General features: G+C 41.4%; 1 protein-coding gene across 4 annotated transcripts in view; it reads right to left on the reverse strand.

The window, feature by feature from the left end:
* Positions 1 to 22,234, reverse strand: part of DSP (desmoplakin) — a 39,811-nt gene that overhangs the window by 17,042 nt on the left and 535 nt on the right. For 3 of the 4 annotated variants that reach the window (XM_065052455.1, XM_065052457.1, XM_065052456.1), the window contains exons 2-12: positions 13,800 to 13,902; positions 11,944 to 12,092; positions 11,409 to 11,583; positions 8,694 to 8,822; positions 6,892 to 6,942; positions 6,176 to 6,337; positions 5,142 to 5,246; positions 3,822 to 3,917; positions 3,450 to 3,575; positions 2,311 to 2,463; positions 204 to 358 (exon numbers count right to left, since the gene is read on the reverse strand). In XM_065052455.1, the coding sequence (XP_064908527.1) occupies positions 204 to 358; positions 2,311 to 2,463; positions 3,450 to 3,575; positions 3,822 to 3,917; positions 5,142 to 5,246; positions 6,176 to 6,337; positions 6,892 to 6,942; positions 8,694 to 8,822; positions 11,409 to 11,583; positions 11,944 to 12,092; positions 13,800 to 13,902 (1,404 nt within the window). Of the gene's footprint in view, positions 1 to 203; positions 359 to 2,310; positions 2,464 to 3,449; positions 3,576 to 3,821; positions 3,918 to 5,141; positions 5,247 to 6,175; positions 6,338 to 6,891; positions 6,943 to 8,693; positions 8,823 to 11,408; positions 11,584 to 11,943; positions 12,093 to 13,799; positions 13,903 to 21,462; positions 21,569 to 22,234 lie in introns of those variants that run through there. The other variant, XM_065052454.1, reaches the window with a different exon arrangement.

Raw genomic sequence — 22,234 nt, forward strand, 5'->3', positions numbered from 1 at the left:
TCAAATATTTTTAGATCCCAACCTAAATCCTAGGAAGCTTCACTGAAGTGAAATTTCCTCAAGTGTCTAGTCTCTAATGCCCCATCCTTACAGGGTGAGTGGACAGTCCGATCAAGGCACAGACCAGATTTCGTGGCTCGTTGCTATTTTGAGCAAACTATCTGCTCCCAGTGGTAGGTGTCCAAACCCAGGCAGCAACTCACTTGGTAGCAAGATCCACTGCTAACGGATTAGGAGGTGGAATGATAAGACTAACAGATGGCACCAGCATATCCACTCCTCCAGGACCAGTCACCAGCCACTTGCTGCGCTCATTATTGTCCTTCAGGATACATTCATCTCCTTTGCGCACCGTTTTCTGTAAGGAATGCAGAACATTTTTTTCTTTAGTTGAGTAAGATGGAGTTTGTAGGAGAGACACACAAGGAATCATAGAATACCGGGCTGGAAGGGACCTCAAGGATCATCTGGTCCAACCTTTCTTGGCAAAACCACAGTCTAGACAAGATAGCTCAACACCCTGTCTACCTGAATCTTAAGTGTCCTATGTTGGGGAATCCACCACTTCCCTGGGGAGATCATTCCAATGGCTGATTGTTCTCATTGTGAAAACTTTCCCTCATGTCCAATCGGAATCTCCCCAGGTGTAACTTGTACCTATTACCACTCATATTTTCCCTGTGACTGCTTGTAAAAAGGGAGTCTCCATCTTCTTTGCAGCCACTCTTTAAATACTGGAACATGGTGATAAGGTCTTCCCTAAGCCTTCTTTTCTCAAGCCTGAACAAACCCAGTTCTCTCAACTTTTCCTCACAAGTGAGGTGTGCAGATGTGTTTTGCTCTTGCCCCCTAACCCAAAGGCACCAGACCAAGCGCCTTGCCTGAGGAACAGTGGCTAGATCACAGAAGTGGGAGTGCTCCCCAGCTGCCAGGTCTGGGTGTACATCTTGACTTCATACTGGGGGAAGACCAGTACAGATCAACCCCTTCTGCCTGAATATGGTTTCCATGTGAAGAAAACACAGGAAAACTAAGTGAGAGCCACAGGACACTCTGAGCCAGTCTGGCTGATCATCAGACTTAAGGCTTATCATGACAAACATCAAAGACTCAATGTGGACACGTGACCACAGTAAACTATGCAACCATGCATGGCTGTAAGCCAGTGAGCTGGAGGCATAAGGATGCTCAGTGATGGGACTGGGAGCTAGTGTGGCAGAGCTAGATCCAGCAGCCCCATCTGCCAGAAATCCTAACAATGAGCAGCCACAGTGCAGGTTACAACCCACTCACATCCAAGAGTGGGAGGCTCCTGTCATTTATCTTGACAGGATTCTACCTGCATCACACCCCTACCGCCAGCAAGTAGGATTTTTGCCATAACTAGTAAAAGGCCATGGGCTTTGCATTGATCTGAGCATGAAGTGGCTCCAGAATTGTCTGCTTCATCTGAGCAGAATTTAGCTTGCTTAAAGTAAGAGCAATTGCCAAGCAGTCAGGTAACCATTGCCTAAATTTGTTTAGTTTTGCTTATAGTAACAACAAACAGTTACTCTGTGTGGGCTGAACTTCTGTGACTCTGGAATAAAATGTGGTATGGAAAAGTGCAGACAGAGTGGATAGGAGAAACCTCAGATCGTAAACACAAATCTCAGTGGTCAATTACTGGTCACAATAGGAGTGCAACCTAGTGAATCAGGTAAAACAAATGTTACAGATAACAGAACAGAAAAACTGGGTAGTTTGGAACCATTGAAGAAAAAGAGCACATAGGCTAAAAACACATCTAAGCCTACTGTTAAGAAAAAACACAGAAATAAACCCAAGCAGCCCCAGTACTGAGGAAGAAGAAGAAACATCATCATCAATGTCATACTCCATCCAGCAAAAAACTGGGGATACCAATGACTCACTGTACACTCCTCACTTTTTGTTAGACGAAGTGTTGACCTAAGGACACAGAGGGACACTGAAAAAATGAGTAATCACACAAAAAAAAAGGTGTAGATGCAGTGAAGCATCTGTAGAACTTTAACCCTATTATCAAAGAGACTTTCCTGTGCTAATTTGAGCTATGAGTAGTAATACTGTCTAATGGACTAACAATTTTGACTAGACTTATTAGCCAACTAGAACCTAGCTTTATTCATAATCGCAAGAAAGTCAGGACTTTTTTGTCCAAGAAATTTAAATGTTGACCAAAAGCAGACAAAGGGGTTAAACCTATCATCTCAGCAGTTTGTTTACTGAATTATGTGCCATGTCCTAGTTTACATGATGTTCATTCTTAGCCAAAAAGGAATACAATACCAGATCCTGTTTGTAGTCACACAAAGCCTTCAGGATAATGGGCTTGTTACTTCGGTAGTCTGGGTTGCGTGGCTTCAGCTGCACAATCTTCTTGGATTTATTCACCAAACTCTGCACTTGTCTCTTGTATTCAAGAATTCTCTCTCGTTCATTCTGCAACAATCAATTGCACGTTAAAAATTAATTCTAAGAAGAAACCACTTCTACTTCCCACTGCTTCCTTAAGAGTGGGAGCTTGCGATAGGCAAACTTCCCTTAGCTCCAGTGGGATGAATCTTTGGACTATAATGTAAATGGACTATAATGTAAATGGACTATAATGTAAATGGACTATAATGTAAAACTGCAGTTAAAAAAAAAACAAAAAACACAAAACAAACAAACAAACAAAACAAAATAAAACAACAAAAACAAAAAACCAACCAACCAAACAAAACAAAACAAAAACAGAAGCACCAAACTAAGTATCTTTGCAGCTCTGGCAAGCTGAAAATTTTACAAAACTTGCAGAGCAGGCTTTTCATACAGATCTGCAATGTGGCTAAAGTGGCTTGTAAGAAACACAGTAATAAATAGAATCTATTACAACATGAATTCTAACAAAAAAAAGTAATAGCTACACTCTTGAACCTGACTTCATCAATTACCTTTTCACATCACTGGACATTTTTTCTGCACTATATTCACTTTGGAATTGTAGTACCTAATTCATGATGAGTAACTAGTTAGCTAAACAGCTGAGTTAAGTCCTTTCAAAGAGACTACAGTGATATAATGACATGATGAATCATTTATTAAATGTACTTATCCTTCAAGGCAAAATCTATTCTGCCACTTATGAATTAAAATCTTCCCTTTTTATAATGTGTTAGCATGTCAAGAACTTTGTAATTTGTTGGGCTCATTCCAGATTTAAAACGAAATCAGTGTTCCCAAACAGTATTACACAGGTTAAAACAACACTGATCCATCTGTAGGCTCTCCTAAGAAATGGGCAGGAATATACCCTCACAGTTTCAAGTTCATACAGTTCTGTATTTAAATATCACAGTACACCTGGGTTTACATTTGGTATTTGAAGAGGGCAACTGACTTCCAAGGAAAGCAGAACGCAGCCTGTCAGATGGCTGTGACAGTACCTCCAGCTCCTTGATCTGCTCCAGCAAAGTTGGCAGTGACATGCTCTTATCACAGATGAACTTCTTTCTGATGGAGTCTTGTAAGTTTTTCAGGTAGCTCTCCGTGGATTGGGCCTCTTCAAAGAACTACAGGAGAAAAGTTGTGATTTCAGTTGTACACAGCTCTTAAAAATGTCTGCTAAAAATAAATTGATTCCTTTAATGAGAAACCCCAGTTCACATCTGGCAGAATGGTAGCATTTACAACATGGTAACAGTGTGTTATGCATAATTGTGCATGGATTTAGAAAGATTTTGGTACAGAAAAAAATATCTGTGATGGGATTCACATTTATAACAAAAGTAGTGTGAGTTCTCCACGTCATTACTCACCTGAAAGTAAGCTGCATTCTCTTTCAGATGAACATCAATGCATTTCGTGATCTGAAGAATCCAGCTCCACTGAGTTTGTAATGTATCCATGTAGGCCTAACAAAAATAGTAATATACAGAACTCAAACCACCATACTTATCTCTGTCCCATACCTAGACTCAAGCAAAACTATTTATGCTCTACATAAATGCAAATGAAAAATCTGCTAAAACAAATTCATGCACATCAGAATAATGTAACTCATGCAAATAGGTCCCCAACTTCTAAGCATCTGCCTAACTGAAAATGAGTTAAATACCTGCTTGTGGGATACAGAGAGAAATTTGTTCATGACTTGAATTTTGTTTGATCAGCATAAAGCCTGAAGTGCATGAACAAAAAGGGGTGAAATGCACAAACACTAGTGCAAATAAAATATTTCAATTGCAAATCGTTACGTTCTCCTCCTCCCAAGAAACACTGTCAAACATGACTTTTTATTATGGCTATTTTTAAATTCAAACTTCCTAAGTAGTCCTCATGTATATTCTTTAGAAAATTACATACAACTTGTACTGGAGCTTACAAGGATCTTTCCTTTAAGGCAGAAACTGACCACAGAAGAAATATGCATGCTGATTCTACACAACACAATAAGAGTCTTTCTGAAAAGCAGAAAGGACTCTTTTTTTTTCCCATTAGCTTCTTTCAGTTTCAGGTTCTTATGCACTCTTAAAACTATAACAGCTACAGCATTTCTTAATGAAATTAGGTTTTCTAAATTGTGGCAGCCTTTGTAATTTAAAGGTAAGTGTACACCACAATGTGAAAGCAAAAATATCTTGGCTAACCTGTAGAAACACACTATGAATTTCAGCTGCAGAAAGTATTTGCACCTGGATTAAATATAAACCCTCAAAGGGTGTGGCTTTCTTCAAAACATGCCAACTAAGGTAGCAGAAGAACAACGACAACAAATGCCTTCCTACCATAAATTCCACTGCACTGTAGTCAACGCAAATGAGATACAGCAATTTCGACATACTCAGACAACTCCCTAAGCCTCATATTAATTTTTACATGCATCTATCATCAAATTTGATAGCAATGAGAGCTCTCCCCATAGCTCTTAAGAAGCCTGCAGCCATTGTGGCCAGGTTTGTAGAGGAAGGTAGTAACATTTATGAGAGCAGCTGATAAAGTGGGATAAAAATGGACATTTTTTGGCTTGCAAACCCTTCCCAGGTCCATATGCAGTATTTCATTTGTGGACTTTCACTGAGAATTTTTCCCACGTAGCACCTAAAGGAGCAAGAGAAATCATGCAAAGTCTAACTCACCTCTATTTTGTCTGAAGCAGGGTGCTGGTTGAGCACTAGCTGGTCACTTTCTTGCTTTAGCTTGTTGAGTTCTTTTTCTTTAAGCTCCAGTTCACTCATGCGTTTCTAAACAACCAAAGCACAGCATTAAACAAGCCCCCAAACCTAAGATGCATAGGATGATTTACTTAAAATTTTCCAGATAGTTGTGATAATGTAAAATTATCCCTGATAACACTATGTAGTAATTCTATTCAGTGTATTGAAGTTAATTATGAAGGCAGTAAAATTAAAAAAGTACAATCATCTCAGATGTAGTCTCTAGGCTTGCCAGTTCACAGAGCAAAGGACCCAAAGTTCTGTCTTTCCTAGGAATGATGGAAGCAAAAAAGACAGCATCTTACAATATCCAGGACAACCTAACTTAAATAAATAAATAAAAGTACCTCCTAAATAGTGTGAGCTTTCAGTCCTTTTTCAATTCGGTGATCAGCACCAATATTGGTCAAAGAAATGCACACGCTCAATTTCCTGGTGTACTCACAAAGGACAAGGAGCAGCACAAACTACCTCTGACTGTGCGTTCAGCGCATTGCTGGCAAAACCATCAAAGAAAGAGAGCAGCTCCTTCTGGTATAGCTGTCCTTTCTGACGACAGACAATCAGGGCCAAATACAGGGACCTCATAACCCCTACATAGTCCTAACAGAGAGAATTAAACTGCTTAATTCAAGTCCCTTATTTTAGCATGCCAACATAATGACTGTGTGCACAAACTATACTTGGCTACAGTGGACTGTACTGACAAGGCCAGCTTCCAAGATCAAAAGAAACAACTGCTTGAATGAGAGCACCATCTTCCCATAGATGTCCAGTCTTGATGCAAAAGGTTGTCACACAGTACTTAATCCAAAAATGTTGATAGAAGTCCCCAGGAACTTCTTAAGAGTGAAGAAATGCCCATCCTGTCATCAGTCCCCCCGAGCCAGGCTCTTCCGCCCTCCCTATCCCAAAAGAGAGCCCATGGAAAGCTTGAGGAGGTTGAGCTGTCTTACAGAGAAGGCCTCCTGCTTCCTGGCAATGTCAGTGTTCCTGTCACTCCAGTCATAGAGAAGCTCTTCTTCCTCACAGTCATTGATCCACATGATCTCTCTGCTGGTGGCTTGGATGAGGTTCTGGAATTGACGGAGCTGATCCATTCTCTCAAAGGAGTATTTCTGCAAGGAATTCCAGAAATGAGAAGCCATAAACACAGAAATGCCTGTGCTGGGTGGAGAAGAGGAAGCCAAGAGCACAGCATAGACAGTGGGCAACATGTCTGGATTTATGGAACAATGGGAACCTGAAGTCAGCAGCTTCTGAAAGTGATTTCAAACACAAGTGCTGCAGACAAGCAGGGAAGATGCACAGACCTACACAGAATTTGGTTCTAATCCCATGTCTGAGTGCTACATTTACTCCCATTATGGAGGTAGAGTGCTATTCTTACCCTGCTAAGTGACCAACTCCTTTCTCCAGGTGCGAACTAGAAACTTCCTTGTAAGGGTAATTCACTATACCAGGTAATGAATTAATCTCAAATTCACGATGCAAACTGAACCTTATAGAAACTACGAAGCACTGCCAGTTTGCTACTGAATAGAATTATTTAAATATGCATCTGTCACTCTGTTGAAACCTGAAGTGTCCCTTGACTGTCATATTGGTGTTAATAAAGCAAAAAGAGCATCCATCATAGAAGGTATCAAAAATGAACACATCTCATGCTCACCAGCAGTCCTTCATATTCTTCCTCCAGCTGATGAACTGCAGCCTTCTCTCGCTGAAACAGAGAAAGTAAATACTTTGTGAGCCTTTTACAAGTTGCCTATTTGCTGATATTTTCTTTACAGTGTCAGTATCACAGGGTTGAGAGTGGTTCTCCTCCCTCTCTGCTCTGCTGAGACCGCATCTGGAATATTGTGTCCAGTTCCGGGCCCCTCAGTTCAAGAAGGACAGGGAACTGATGGAGAGAGTCCAGCGCACGGCAATGAAGATGATTAAAGGAGTAGAGCATCTCCCTTATGAGGAAAGGCTGAGGGAGCTGGGTCTCTTAAGCTTGGAGAAGAGGAGACTGAGGGGTGAGCTCATTAATGTTTATAAATATGTAAAGGGTGTCATGAGGATGGAGCCAGGTTCTTCTCAATGACAACCAGTGATAGGACAAGGGGAAATGGGTATAAACTGGAACACAGGAGGTTCCATTTAAATTTGAGAAGAAACTTCTTCATGGTGAGGGTGACAGAGCCCTGGAACAGGCTGCCCAGGGAGGTTGTGGAGTCTCCTTCTCTGGAGACATTAAAAACCCGCCTGGACACATTCCTGTGTAACCTCATCTAGGTGTTCCTGCTCCAGTGAGGGGATTGGACTAAATGATCCTTCGAGGTCCCTTCCAATCCCCAACATTCTGTGATTCTGTGATAACATTATAACTACAGGTGGTAACCTGCAAATGTCTGTAAGAGACATAGGTGAGCAGCTTGTCTGCACCACTGGAACACCACAAGAAGTATAAAACCAAGGCTTGGACAAACTCACTTCCCTCAGAGATACTTAGTACATAAGCAAGGTTGCACATAACCCCCGTAATACCAAAAGAGCTCCCAAAACTGGATCTCTTTCTGTATCAAACTCCTGCACAACTGTGGGGAACCAGGTAATCCTACAGCTAGCTTCAGAGATTGTGAAGTATTATAAACTATGATGTGAACAGGGGGCTCCAATTTTGATGCCTATTTCTATCAGTAGGAATCTCACAGCCTTGGAACTGGTATTTCATAGGCCCAGACTATCACCTTTCCTATTGGTAGCAGAAGGGAAAAGAGACTAACACTCCTTTCACTCTTCAGCCTGGCTGAGAGATAAGAGCTCCAGAATGGAGTGCCTTTTCCTCAGATCCAGCTCTTTCTTCCTGTCTATATGAACAACCAAAAGAAAAGAAGAATAGGAATTGTCAGCCTCCTCTCTCCTATACCTAGCTGGGCTGATAGGAGAGGAAGTTAACCATTGCATTTTCAGTGACACTTTTATTCCAATCACAAGATCCAGAGGGGAACAGAAGCCTCAAAAGCGGCGGGGGGGGATGGAAATGCAACACCACACCTAAGAAAAGCGCTAAGCTTAGCCCAGAATTTGGGCATTTCTCACAGAAATTCCCTCATTACTCAAGCCTGTCTCTAAGCACCTCCTTTATCTTTTCACTTTGTTTTAATATGTCTAGGAAGAAACTGAGAAAAACCAATTCTTAGCCATTCTTCTCACAAAAAACGTTGCAATATTTATTTGCCAGCCTTGGTACACAACAAGAAGATGTTAAATAGCTACTAAATTTTCATTTTAAAATGCTGGGGAATGAAGTGTAACACAAAGTAATCATGAAATAATAAATATTAGGGTTGAAAGTGGATCCTATCATGACACCAGTGCTTTCTGAAGAGAAGCTGAGCTATTCAGCATTCCTTTTTGTAGTGGAACACTCGCAAGCCAATTATATAAATCTAGACTAAGCAATGTGTAAAGGAAGATAGTAATTACCAGATCTGTTTTGACTTTGTCCAGGTGCCAGCGATAGTCTCCAATGGCATTGTGAGTTCTCCTATGGTCACTAATTTGTTGCTCGATGGATGCTGCATCAAACCCCCATTTCACAAGCTCCATTTCAGCCTGGCAGAAAGTGACAGTAATTGTACTTTCATTTCCAACATTATTATCTAAACCAGAGCATAAAGGCATTGGACTGAAGGAAACATGACTATGCAGTAGAAAGTAAGACTGAACAAAGGGAAGTTCAGAATAAGGGTTGACAATTTCTTAAAACTGTAATCACTTAAACTGTGTAACAGTTTACCAAAGTAGAAGAAAAAGTAGGGAAAATATTTAAGTTGCTTAGAATTAGACTAGATGAAGCACATTCAGTAGTGTATTTTAATCTACGTTCTTCGGACCAAACTGTTCTTTATGTTCTACAGCACAGTTACATTCTTATCGCTCCAAAAACAAATTATGACTTTATCAAACAATGCTACTCATGCAATTCATGTGAAAATACCCAGAGTCAAGTTCTGTAGCCCAGTACACCACATTTCCAATTTAATTACACTCATGTAAACTCCAATAACTTCATTAAAATGCAGTCAAACTAAATGAAAAAAAAAAAAAACAGAAGATAAACTGAAATTATTATAGGAAGTGTTGTTTGTCTTGAATTTTGGCAACATTTATTGTAGGATGCCAAGTGAAAATCACTAGGAACAGCCTTTGAAAAACAGTAATACACCTGCATAATTACTAACTCAAAAACTATCTGACTGCAGTTCTTTGTTTCATTATTTTCAAATATTAAAAGCCACCACTTCACAATTCAGCTCCTCAAACTCCAAATTGTCTTTTATACCGTAAAGACACACTCTGTCTCTGTCTGAATGCCTGTCTGCGCACGCGCACAGTAAAGAAACAGGAATCTTAATCTTGGGTTGGGACCGAATTTGGTAATTACCAGCCTGGAGCCAAATCCCTATGAGTCAACCGAAGACAATAAAGCCCGAACCACATTCAAGCGTAGGGGTTCAAAGGCAGTGTTGAAAACGATCCAAGAAGCAAAACCATTTTGCATTCAGCCATCTGAAAGTTACAGGACTTTGACCCTTCTCATTATATTTAAACAGTCTAAAGAGTTTGTAGCAACAGCAGCAGTCCCGGCTGGCAGCCAGTACGCGAACAAAGGCTGTCTGGATTTCACTGTGCTTTCCCTCATTCTGCACTGGAAATTTGACCAACCCTCCTACCACCTGATTCTCCTATCAGCAAAGCATCTCACAGAAAAGCACAGCTGCCCAGACCTTTTTCCCATGTCTCACCATGTTGCCAGGGGAAACATTATCCTGGCCCCACTATTAGCAGGTAATGGGACAGAGCAAGGCACAATGGAAGGTTCAAAATAAATTCTCCCTAAAAAAACCCAGAAGCCCAACAGGGAGCTAATTGCTTACTGGCCCCACCTTGGCTTTGCCTTAGGGACTGAAGAAGGAAGAGAGAGAGAGAGAGAGCGCCTTATACTTTCACAGGAGGTTTTGTGTAGGGACACAGCTATACAGTGCTTGCTTATGCTCCCTGTGCTTAGCAAGGGGTGTCTAAGCAGGGTGTCACGTGGCGCCTTTGGAAGGTGCAGCATATTCAGTCTTTCATCGCTGGAAGCGTGCCCAGTGTCTGTCCAACATCACTCCTCAAACCATGGCAGGTCTGACGATCAGCCTGCTCTCCCACAGTGTGTAGTGCAATCATATCTGCTGTTGCTGTCTGGGCACAGTGCTTGTAAACATTACCACTCAATGAGCGCATCTCCACTTCCCCTTCTGCCTCTAAAACACGCCATGCTCTGGGAGGGCACTGGAAGGCTAGACCATGACTAGCACTCACAGAAAAGTATGGGAACCATACAGAGCTCTCCCCTCCTCATCTGGTTTGCATAGCAGCCACCTGGCAAACACCACATGCAGATAACAATGACAGGGTCACTAAGCAACAACCTAATAGAGATTAAAATACTGCAATTTCAGTTTAACTTCAGCCACCTTGTTCCACCCTCCCTACGCATCTCTCAGAAAGGGTTATCCAACCATAAACAGGCAACTTTCACTTCAGCAGCACAAAAAAAAAAAAAACAGACAATGTTTTCTCAATGTGTGTTTTCTGTTCCAGGTTACACCATTAACAGCTGTGCACAAGCAAATTTACTCTGCAAATGCAACAGATGGCAACTTCAGGCAGTGACTTCTGAAAGCCTTCTCCTGTGGCAGTCAGCTCTACCCTCTGGCTCCCACTGTGATAAGGATAGATTAGAGGGGGAGAACAACTGTAAAATACTGGATAATGGTTAAATCCGTGAAGCTGGTCCTGTGTAAAGGGTTAAAACAAATATGAATCATAAAGGAAATCTGTTGAAGGAAGGAAATATCAATCCTAATAATCTCTAACGCAAACATGCCAATGCTTTTTGTTATGTTAGCAGCCATGTCACATTTAGCTTTCAAAACTAACTTCCACACTTATTCTTCTGCAAAAGAAGACCCCAAATGCATGTTCATATTTCAGTGGAAAGTCACTATACTGTAAAGAGGAAAAAAAAAAAAATAGTAATTTGGAGTAACATACAACAAGCATTCATATGTACTTTTTATCTTCTACTGGCACCCAAACTTCACTACTTTTATAAATATCTTAGCATTGTCTCTGGGTTTTGCACAGATTTACCTTTTGTTGCCTCATCCAGCCTAAACATTCAGTTGTGACACGTTTCGTGTACTCATCCCAGCCTGAGCCGCTCTGAGAGGAGTAGCAACCACCACCTTTGGAGCTGGCCCTCCTGGCACGGGGAACACTGATGGCTTTGTACAGGGCACGCATTTGCTCTTGAAGTTGAAGCAGCCTGAAAGGGAAGGAACCACTTAGCATCTACAAGGAAAACATGCAGAAAACATGGAAACAATGCAATTCATCTCTCCTACTGGACCATCAATTATTCAAAACAAAGTACTGAAAGAAAGGCTGTGGAAAAAATATACTGACTAAGATTTCATAGAGACAAGCAAGGTGTGAAATTCTATAAGAAATATATTACTGCAAGGCCCTTCTCCATGTTAGCCTGCCCCAAATCTATAGAATCATAGTTTATTTAGTTTCACCTTATTCACTTCTGTCACATCCTACAACACCAGGGAAGGTGAGCACTTGAGACACAAACTTCTATCAGCCATATTCCCCTCTCCCAACTCTTCCCTGGCAATACCTTTTCTGATACATCTCACAGGGTTGGCCCATCTGCCTCATCTCTCTGATCAGCCCATCCAGCATATCCATTTGGTCATTTGCCTGTGCAAAACAGTCTTCCAGATCTCTGTTCCCTCTAATCTGGACTCCATCCCCATATTTCAGTTCCTAAAACAAACAAACAAACAAAAAAAACCACACAAAACAGAAAGAGATGGAAGACTAAATTAAATATTCATCACATAAGTGTCAGCTTGGTTGTTTTAAAAGAGATGTTATGAGGACTGATCCGTTTTAAGAAGCATGACAGGTTTCAACTGCTAGACTTCTGACTGACAGTTTTAACTGGCAGACGGACAATTGACAGAGGATCCACAGACATTGGAAGGTCCTTATTACAAATAAAATATGAAATAAAATGATTAAAACATAATACCAACCAAACCTTCCCATAAAGAACAGCATATCCTGACTGATGTTTATTTCAGCAGATCCAAGGCTTCAGACGGCATGCTAAGTTTTTAAGACTTTATGCTTTTGTGTGTAGAGGACAAGAAGAAAAACACTGTCATAGTAGGAGCTGGTGGATATTGCTCCTCAGTTTTCAGAAGTTTCCCTAAGGTTCTAAGACTTTCACTCCCTGCAAAAACACAGACGGCACCCTGTCTGCCCAGGACTAGCTCCATGCCCCGCCATATTTGCGTCCCACCTTATCACCCAGAGTCTAGGCAAATTCCCCATGCACTTTCTAAGTGCAGTGGACCAGCATGGTCATGGTGCTTCAAGCAGGAACACACAGCTTTTTGATCTCATCCCACACTGACACAGCCATGCTGAAAAAAAACATAACCCAACTGTGATTTGACTTTGCAAATAAAATGTTGATGGACCTCATTACTTTGTCCCTCGGAAAGAAAAAGAAAAAAAAACGAAGTAATGCATGCTGTGGCACCAAGCTGGAACTCAACATCACTTTCTTTTAAGTTCACTGGAATAATATTAATCCTTAACAAGAGGCAGTATTTACCCTGGCATTGGTTTTTATACAAACATGCTCACACATGCTGTGTCTCCAAAAAGGAAATGAACTGCTAACCACGGAGTTCATTCCTGAAAGATCTTTCTGTCCACAAAGGGTCCAAAAGTGTGCATTAAATCACATCTACTGCCAGAACTGTGAATGGGTTTTGCATCTCAGAGGCCTCAACAGCAGGATGCACTCACCACCCTGCACCTCCTCTAACTTCAACAGGAACAGAGGACATGCCACATTTTTCCAGGCCTGAATCCCACACCAGTGAGTAACCTACCCCCAGGCACTATGGGCTTATATCAGTGTAGCATACAGCAAAGATCACCTGTATGCATTTGAGGTGAAACAGTCAAGAAGACTTTAATCTAGTTTCATATACTTCTTTAGGAATCATGTGGAAAAATAATGAAGGTCTTTCCTACAGTGGTTCTGGTTTATTATGGCCCAGAAAATTATGACAATATTCTATAGGACATACTAAGAGTGTATAAGTGGTCATAACATTATGAACAGCTGTTTACATTGACAGTGGTCTTGATCTAAAACTGAAAAATAAAATGCAGCATAATCTGTTTGAAAGGTGGATTTTTTTTTCTTTTTAATGAAGAAGTCCCCCTTTCCTTAACTGCATGCATTTCACTCAGTTTTACTGAACGCTGACTGCAGGAGGAAGAGAGAGACCTAGGAAGGGGGTGTGCTATTGCACTCCCAGTTGCCTCACACAAACAGCTGGAAGGGGAGAAGAGATGAAGAAGCAGAGCCTGTGAGTCCAGATACAACACAGCATTAACTCCCTGTAATATTTGTAATCACTTTTGATAAGAAGAACAAGAAGCACTCACGGGTTGTACTATGAGCTCAGCACGCATCAGGCAATCCGAACAGTTTTGCAACAGCTCCTGGATGGTGTTCTGGCGTCTGGACACTGTACAAGTCCCATTCTGACTGTTGTGGAGAATAAGAAGATGAAGTAAGTACAGAGTGATCACACATTTTGAGGAGACACAAGAAACACAAATTCAGAACGGCTAAGGGAAGTTACATGGAATAACCCATTTCATTTAGCTTCAGAGAGACACACACTTTATCTGGCTCTCCTGCACAACTGCACTGTGAAGTTTTAATGACAATTCCACAATGGCAGAATCACTTTATAATCTGTAATAGCAAGCATGGAACTGGCTTTGCCATAGGATAGAGCAGAAGGTGGAAAGTGGCAGGCCATAAGGAGAAAGTTTTTCTTCCAGTACAGGAGTTTGCAGCTTTGATAGGTAAAACTTTGGCAGTACTACAGTGATAATGAATTACTCACAATCTTTGTTAATATCACTACATTAGAGCATAGCCTTTGCATGATGTTCTTATACGCTACCACGCCAGCCATCAAATATCAGAGCATAAAAGGAAAGCTACACAAGCGTATGAGCACGCAAGTCCATACAAGTGTACAAATGGCCTTTTTATCAGTAGAAATTCATTAAGCTAGTGCAGTGTCTTAAGTAGGAACTGCATTATGCACAAAAATAGATGTAGGGCATGGAGTTAGAGGACATGCTTTCCTACAAATAAATAAAGTGGTAGTTTGGGGGTTCCAAGTAAAATTCCAGGACCAAAAACATTATTAGCGGAAAAAGCCAAGATAGAAAAAGGACTTGCTATTATTGTCTTGGACACAGCCTACTGCATCCATACCACTAGAAGGCTGCTTTTCCAGCATTTGGGATTGAGCCACCAAAGCAAGTCACTGCTAGTCAAATGTGGGTGAGGTGCTTCAAGCAAGGAACCATTCCTCTGATAGAATCAGAGCTCCCAAGCAAGCCCAGGCAGCTCCCAAATTGAAGCACTTGCCAGTAAAACTAAAATAAACGACAACTAAGAGATGATAAGAAAGAGAGATGCTTCAAAGCTTGCTTTTCTAACTCCTGTGTTCACAGTAGGTAACCTTTTCCATTACAAATCACTGAGGCCCAAACCTTCCATACAATACTAATATCAAAAAGACAATTGGTGCAAATCTGTACGGCTCAGAGGCAGCAAGTCATACGGATTCAATGGAAACCTCTCCACTGACTTCAACAGACTCTAACCATCCTTCACAAAAGGAATTGTGACAACGTAAAAAGCTTGGCAGAGATGTCCTTGGGAAAATCACTAAGAGAAATGGTCAATAGTGAGAAATGGTCAATGGTGTATTTTTAAGAGCTCTTCTGCAGTGCATGCAGTTGGTGCTTCGGCAGCCTGCTATTCTCCTATCAGCTCCTCTTGAACAAGTGGAAAAACTTTGAGCAACTCATCACCAGCTTCCCCCAGTACCAGAGAGCAGACCCTCAAAGACAGAGAGACAGGGCTGGAGAATCACCGGGTGACTTAAAACCAGCTGTACGTGTGCAACTTCTGGCTGGCACTGTGATCCTTGGGCTGCACGAACGCTGCACCCTGCTGTGCTATGCATCCCTGTATATCTTGGAAAGAGCTTAAAGAAAGCAATTGTGAAAAATAACATATGGGTCTGATTTTGTGCCAGGCTTCCCGTCAGCTTCCTTTTCTAAATCATTCCTTCTCCTTAGGCATCACTGTTGTGTTTGGATCTAGAAGTATCTGACTGCATCTAAAATTTACATTTAAATATACCCACAATTATTCTCATGAATGAAACATAACAAAGAAGAGAAAGGAACCTTCCAAGCAATTTTCTCTTTTCAGAACATCAGAAGTGTATTTTTTTCTTCAATCACTTTTTCAGTCATCTCCTGACAGCTATAAATGCTGGATATCCATTAAAGCCAAAAGAACTATAGATGGGGACCAGACTTCTACTGTAATAAATCAGCACCTCTCCACTGGCCTCAGTGTAACTCCACTGATCTCAAAGGCATTACTTCACACTGAGAGAAGGTCTAAACAACAGCTGTTATAGTTAACATGCTAAGAAATTGTCACGAAAAGCTTTTTTCAAATAAATAAAAAACAATTTAAAAGACAGGGAAAAAAAGAATTGCAGGTATTTTGTGTTCATCCCAATGATATTAGAATACCACATCCAGAATTATTGTCCAAATAACAAAAAAAATGGAAAACTGAAGATGGTTTAATACAGATGCACAAAACTGTTTCAAAGGAAGGAGCAGATGCCTTGAAGTAGGAGGCTTAAGCACACCCTATTTAGATCTTCAAACAGAGATCTACAAGTAGGTTGTTTACAGTTCACAGAGACCTTCACAAGAAGAAAGCAGCACATGTTTAAGGCTCTCCAATCTAGTAGATAGAGACATAACCAAAATAATGGCCGAAGCTGGAGCAATATAAACCTAAACCAGAGAAGCACACAATATTTAATCATGGCTGTGGCCATGGATGTCCATTTTCTTATTAAACAACTAACTATTTTTCTAGTCAAAATACTGAGACCAATACTAGGATGAAGGGTGAAAAGGTAGTGGCTTGTTAAAGGCATCTGATAACACTGAGTGAGCTCACGGCTTTCAAATCCATCAGGCGACCAAACGGAGCTACACTGGGTCATGGGGCATCCCCAGGGACAGCAGGTACCAGTACAGGAGCTGATGTTTGATGGCATAGCTCCACCAAGTCAACAACACTCAATGACTTCACATCCAAAGAGGATTTAGCTATACAAACATACTCAAGAAAGGCATAAACCCATTTCTGCGTTTAGAAAATACTTAGCAAGACAATACCTCAACATATATTGGTTGATACATCAGATGGCACTAGCCCAATCTCAAATGGACATATCTTCAGTACTTTTCACCCATGTGACAGGAGAGTATTTCGTAAGCAGTTTCAAAGGCCCTCAGTGAAATATTTCTCTTAGGAGAACCAACAGTCCTTCAATGGGAATGAACAGATCAAAGCAGAAACCCCAATGCAGAGTAAGCAGACATCCAACCGTGAGGCAGACGGAAACAGCCAGCCAAAAGAAAACCATACCCAACACAATGGCATAAGGAAAAAAAAGAATATTGGACTAAAGAAACTGAGGCAAACCCTGAGCACTGAGCATATTACGTGGAGGCAAGAACACAGCTGAATTTTCGAAGTACAACTACATAACCTAGGTCATATATAAAAATACATTTATGTCCCTCAGAAAGATGTAGGACCCCAACAATCCTCACAGGACATAGATTAAGTGGATTGCTACAGATTATATTTTTGTCAATGTCTCTCTTGCTTAATCTGACTTTGTTTACAGGAAACTGCACTAGTTTAAAGTAATGTTTGATAGCTGTTACAACTACTGCTGCTATGATGACAATTTTATTTTATTTTTAACCTCTGGCAGCATCTAAAGCTCAAACCTGTGAATAGGAACCTGCTGTGCCGAACACTGTAGGAATGCCAAACAGTGAAAATAGGGACAAGTTTTGCACTTATTTTACTGCAGAGCATAAAAACAGCACACATTTTCAACCGTTCCAGCAGAAAAGAAATGGAGTTCGGTCCTTTAACAGGGCTTGTAACATAAGAGTGCAGGGAATCCTACTAACGAACACACACATTTGAAAGAATCTATTTGCTGTAGTGCTTTGGTTTTGTAAACACTGCTGAGTGAAACAGCCTGAACTGCTTCAGACCTTAACCACCCAATTCTCCCTACAACTCAAAATTTTAGACCAACACTTTTTTTGAGGGCAACTCATGAATTTCAAAAAGATACTACTGAACAGAGTTCTTTATTAAAATGACTTAGTTTTAATAGTCATTAGCCATTAAAAGAACAAAGGAAAACAATGGTGGGTAGCATCTTTTTAAAAAATTATAAAATACTTCAGAAGACAGAAGAATCCCAGAAGAATCACTTTCATCTGGGATCTTAAAATGTAGCCCTGTATCTCTCTCCAGCCAGAGGAGCCCTAGGAAAGGCACAGCACCTTCACACTGTCGTCATTCTGTACAGGAGCCACCCTGCTCGCTGCATGTCAAGGCAGAACACATCGCTCCCTTAGTCTCCCAGAGAAACCAGAGGACAGCCCGGCCCCTGCTGCCACCGGGCTTTGTGTAGGATGGTGCAATACACCCCACCTGAGCTAAACTCAGCCCTTACATTACTGCTGAACCCTCAATTTCTGAACTAGGACTGCATTTAACTGTTAAGCAGTACCAACGATCCTCACAAGAGCCCCAGCAGGGCCAAGGAGACAGGCAGAAGCACATCCAGCAGCTCCACAGCTCCTTAAAGCTTTGGAAACACAAATGAGACACTCTTGGCCCTGAAGATCTGATTTAAACCAAATTAGAATAAGCTTTGTTAAATTTTCTGATTGCTCCACCGAACATTTTGCCTTTTAAAAATCTGAAGTGCTTGTTTTCATTCAAAAAGTAAAGGAAGCTTTTAAAAAAGGTATTTATGCAGATGGAAAGTATCAATCGACTCCCTTAACTCAACAATGAGAGCAAAACAATAGCACTTAACCTTTTTTTTTTTTTTCTTCCTCTCTATCCACACAAACTTGTTTGAACAAGCAATAGATTCATCAAGGGATTACCTGGTATGCCCAGGGTAGGCAAGTCAGAAGAAAAACCTGACCTGGAATCTCCATTCCGAGCACACAGCCTGCACACCCCACAGGACTAAACCCCAGCCCATCTGCCACCATCTGCCAGTTGGGTGTGTGCGCCCCTGAAAACGCACGGGTGTATGCTGGCAAAAGGTGACAAACCACAGTATCCATAAGAATATAACCAGAAATTAAAATACTATAAACCAGCTTTCCCCACCCCCCTCGAAGAAGGTGGATGGAAGTGTCAGAAATTATCAAGAGTTTCATAACTGGGTTCTCCCTGTACATCTCTGGTTTTACTAGGATCAGTTTTGGCACACCCTGGCCTTGCCAAACTAGTCCCATCTGCTGAGTATGCACAAACACTAAGGCACAATGACAGGAAACTTCAAAAGATGTCTGCATCTTACACAATCAGGCTCTATATACAATTAGAAACGTGCAAAAATTTAAGAGTCAGTGGTGAAATCTTAAGACACCTGAGGCCAAGCACCTTTAGAGAAAGCAGGGTTTCACAAAGGACCCTATCATATGTATTTGCAGAATGCACTTTTTCCCCACTGGCATTAATCATCACGAGCAACAGCACTGTTTTTAAAGGCCATAGTTGCTTGCTGCAGCGGGATGCAGACTTGCTGCCTCTCCCACCTCTGGCTGTGTGAGAGGGAGGTGCCAAATACTAGGTTCTGCCTGGACCACAGAATTACGCCCCTACTACTTGAAACACCAGCAAACCCCTCGCCTGACAGGCTTTCACATCTGCAAAGGCACCTAGCTTGAAATCTCACACACGTACCTACAGAAAGGTGAGTCGGGATGGGTACAATCTGGCTTTCTTCTCATGGCGTGGCAGTATCACCAGCTGCTGCTGAGACCCATGTCTCGGCCAGCTCGAGCACAGCAGTGCAGGCTCTGCTGGTGTGGCAGGCATTTGGCAATTCTGACACATTCCTCCCGCTGTCTGCCCAGGGTTCTGCTTGTCACCAGGGCAGTTCTTCCCTTGGTGCAAGGCTGTGGCAGAAGAGCCAAAGCCCCACCACCGCTCCACTTAGCCAGGACCCTGCAGATCCTGAGAGACTGCTGGGAAGGGCAAAAACACAGCTCTGAATCTGTTTTCTCCAAGTTTACTTTGTTTGTCAGTTCATGAAAGTAATGTCAGAGCACAGGATGTGAATCTCTAATTCCTTTTCTAACTCCTTTTCTAACTTAAAGCACAGAAGTCCCATTCATTCTTAAGCAGAATTGTGTAAATTAATTTATTTTCCTATCACACAGTAACCATGAACCCCAGGCTATTTTTTTCCCTAATCTCAGCAATGACAAAACTGCACAATTTGCCATTTTTTTTTTCCTTTTCTCACAGCATATCAGATTTTATCTCTCCATAGCAAAGACATTGACAAATATTTGACTGATGAATTGGCAGCTTAGGAGTGTGTGACTCACTGTCAAGCTGACTCTCTGTACTCAGGGCCAAGCTCATCCTGAGTTCCCAAGCCAGAAGAAACCGGGAATGTTGTAAAAGCACCTTGCTGAGCCCTAAGGGTAGGGAGCGTCTTATATTGCTCTGTGAGTAATGTAATACTCAGCACAGACTTGTTCGGCAGAATACGCCCCAAAACTTACAAGACTAGACCCTATGTCGAATGCTACTGCATTTAGAATTCAGGTGCAGTAACCTTCCCCCTTAGAAAAAGAAGCCTTGGTTCTGTAAGTTCAGTAACTGCCACTAAACTTTGGCACTGAAGAGACCAGGCTGAATTTAATTATTAAAACCACTTCCACAGATGATGGTCCTGATCCTGCAAGCACAACATGCACAGGATTTAGTGTATTTTCTGCTAGCGGTGCATCTGCAAAATCAGGCATTAGTGCTTTTTTTAATTAACTGACAACAAAACCCTCATTTTGCATTTTGTGGACATCTTAATTCAAATCAGAACTAATTAAAAAATATAACACACATATATTGTTTCGCAAATAACTACATACAGTATTTTGTATGCTCAGATGTTTTCATATACAAAAAAATATGTTCTATATATACATATATACATGTATTTTGATCTCACTAACAGAGGTCTTTAGTTCCATGTAGAAACCTCACAATAAAGTGAACAAGAAGTTTCATTGCAACCTCCTTGCCAGATATGCCTTCCGAAAAATGAGATACGAACATCACGTTATAGACAGTAAGTGAAAGGATGTTGATATGAGGTTGTTAATCTCTTGATCACGTCTGTCCTTTCCATTCTTTCTACGCCACCACTGAATATTACAGAAAGAAGAGCCTAACAAACTACAGACTGGTTTAAAATATGTAACAAAACCCAAAGAGTGCTAAATTAAAGGAAGGTATTTCTCCTCCAGTGAAAGTCAGGAATAATAGGGGAGTGAATTTAGTGAATCCAACATAGTTGCATCAGACTAACCCTGGGAAAAAAAAGATAAGAGCCTGGAAGTAGCATGTTCTGCCCTTAATTTTTCATGTCTGCCTCTTGTAAACAGTAAAGGTATTCGCTGTGGAGTGCCACTGAGCAAAAAGAGATCCTCACAAATGCAACACAATTACGGCATTTTGGAGTCCCCATTTGTGCACTCTCCCCCATAAAGTATTGAATTGTTCTAATAATATAGCAATAAAAAGGTATCCTCATACCACTGTAACAGTAAGTAACACATTACAACTGCAATTCATCATTAACTAACTTACCTGTGCACGCACCAAACCGAAAGTAAAATGACGAACTAAAACTAAGAACTGGGCAAAGTCATAAACAAAAAAATAGGTAAAATGCAAGTTTTGACTTTCATTCAGTGGTCCTCTAGCAACAGGTCTGACATACCTAAACACAAATTACACAACAGCACTTCTGAATCAATTCCTAAATCAGTGGCATCAATACTTAGACAAACAGACTTAAAAGAGCCATTCCACATGTACAAAGGAATAATCTCCAGCAGTGTCTTGTATAGGCACCTTATCATACACCAGCGCTGTTTTCCTTCAGTGACCGTAACTGCTGCCTGCATTTCAGTCCCACGAACTCCAAGCCAACGGGATTAATGGAGAAGCCTCCATGACCACTGCACTGATTTTGCTGGAACTGATCTGCATAGATTGCCGGTATAGCTGCCTACATGACACCACGCATTCTCCAAATCCGGATTCACAGCCTGTACCCCATCTGCAAGACCTTCTCTTGTGCTCACAGCAACACGGCAAGCAGAAAGAAGGCAGAGTGGGGGGGAAGCAGACCATATCTTTGCTCCCCAGCCAGGGATCCCTACGTAAAAGATCATGGCCTTACACAAGTTAGAAACAAACTCAAAAATGAATATGAGAACAATTCCCACTAGTTAAAATTGTGCTATAGCATGAGTGCATGAATGCAAGTGCTGGTGAGGACAGCAAGGGTGTATGATGTATAAAGCACTCCACCTCAGTACAGCTTGTTTTGTATCACCGAGCAAAGCAGGGTTTTATCCGCAGAGAACTGTTGGCTCAGTACAGCCAGCACAGACACATCTGCACCCCAGACTGCAAAGGGGAGACAGCGAGGTGACCATTCTGCTTTTTTATCCTGTTACTCTCTTCACAGAGTCGTCACCGAAAGTTAAACAAACAAACAAACAAACAAAAATAGGCTTGCAAACTGGCACATCTAGGAAATTAACCAGCGAGCAGGCTGCTGGCAGCTCCCCCGAGGCGGGTCCGAGGGAGCGGGACCGACGGGAGTCGCTCCTTCCCC

The sequence above is a fragment of the Columba livia genome, chromosome 2, assembly GCF_036013475.1.
Source record: "Columba livia isolate bColLiv1 breed racing homer chromosome 2, bColLiv1.pat.W.v2, whole genome shotgun sequence".
NCBI lineage: Eukaryota > Metazoa > Chordata > Aves > Columbiformes > Columbidae > Columba > Columba livia.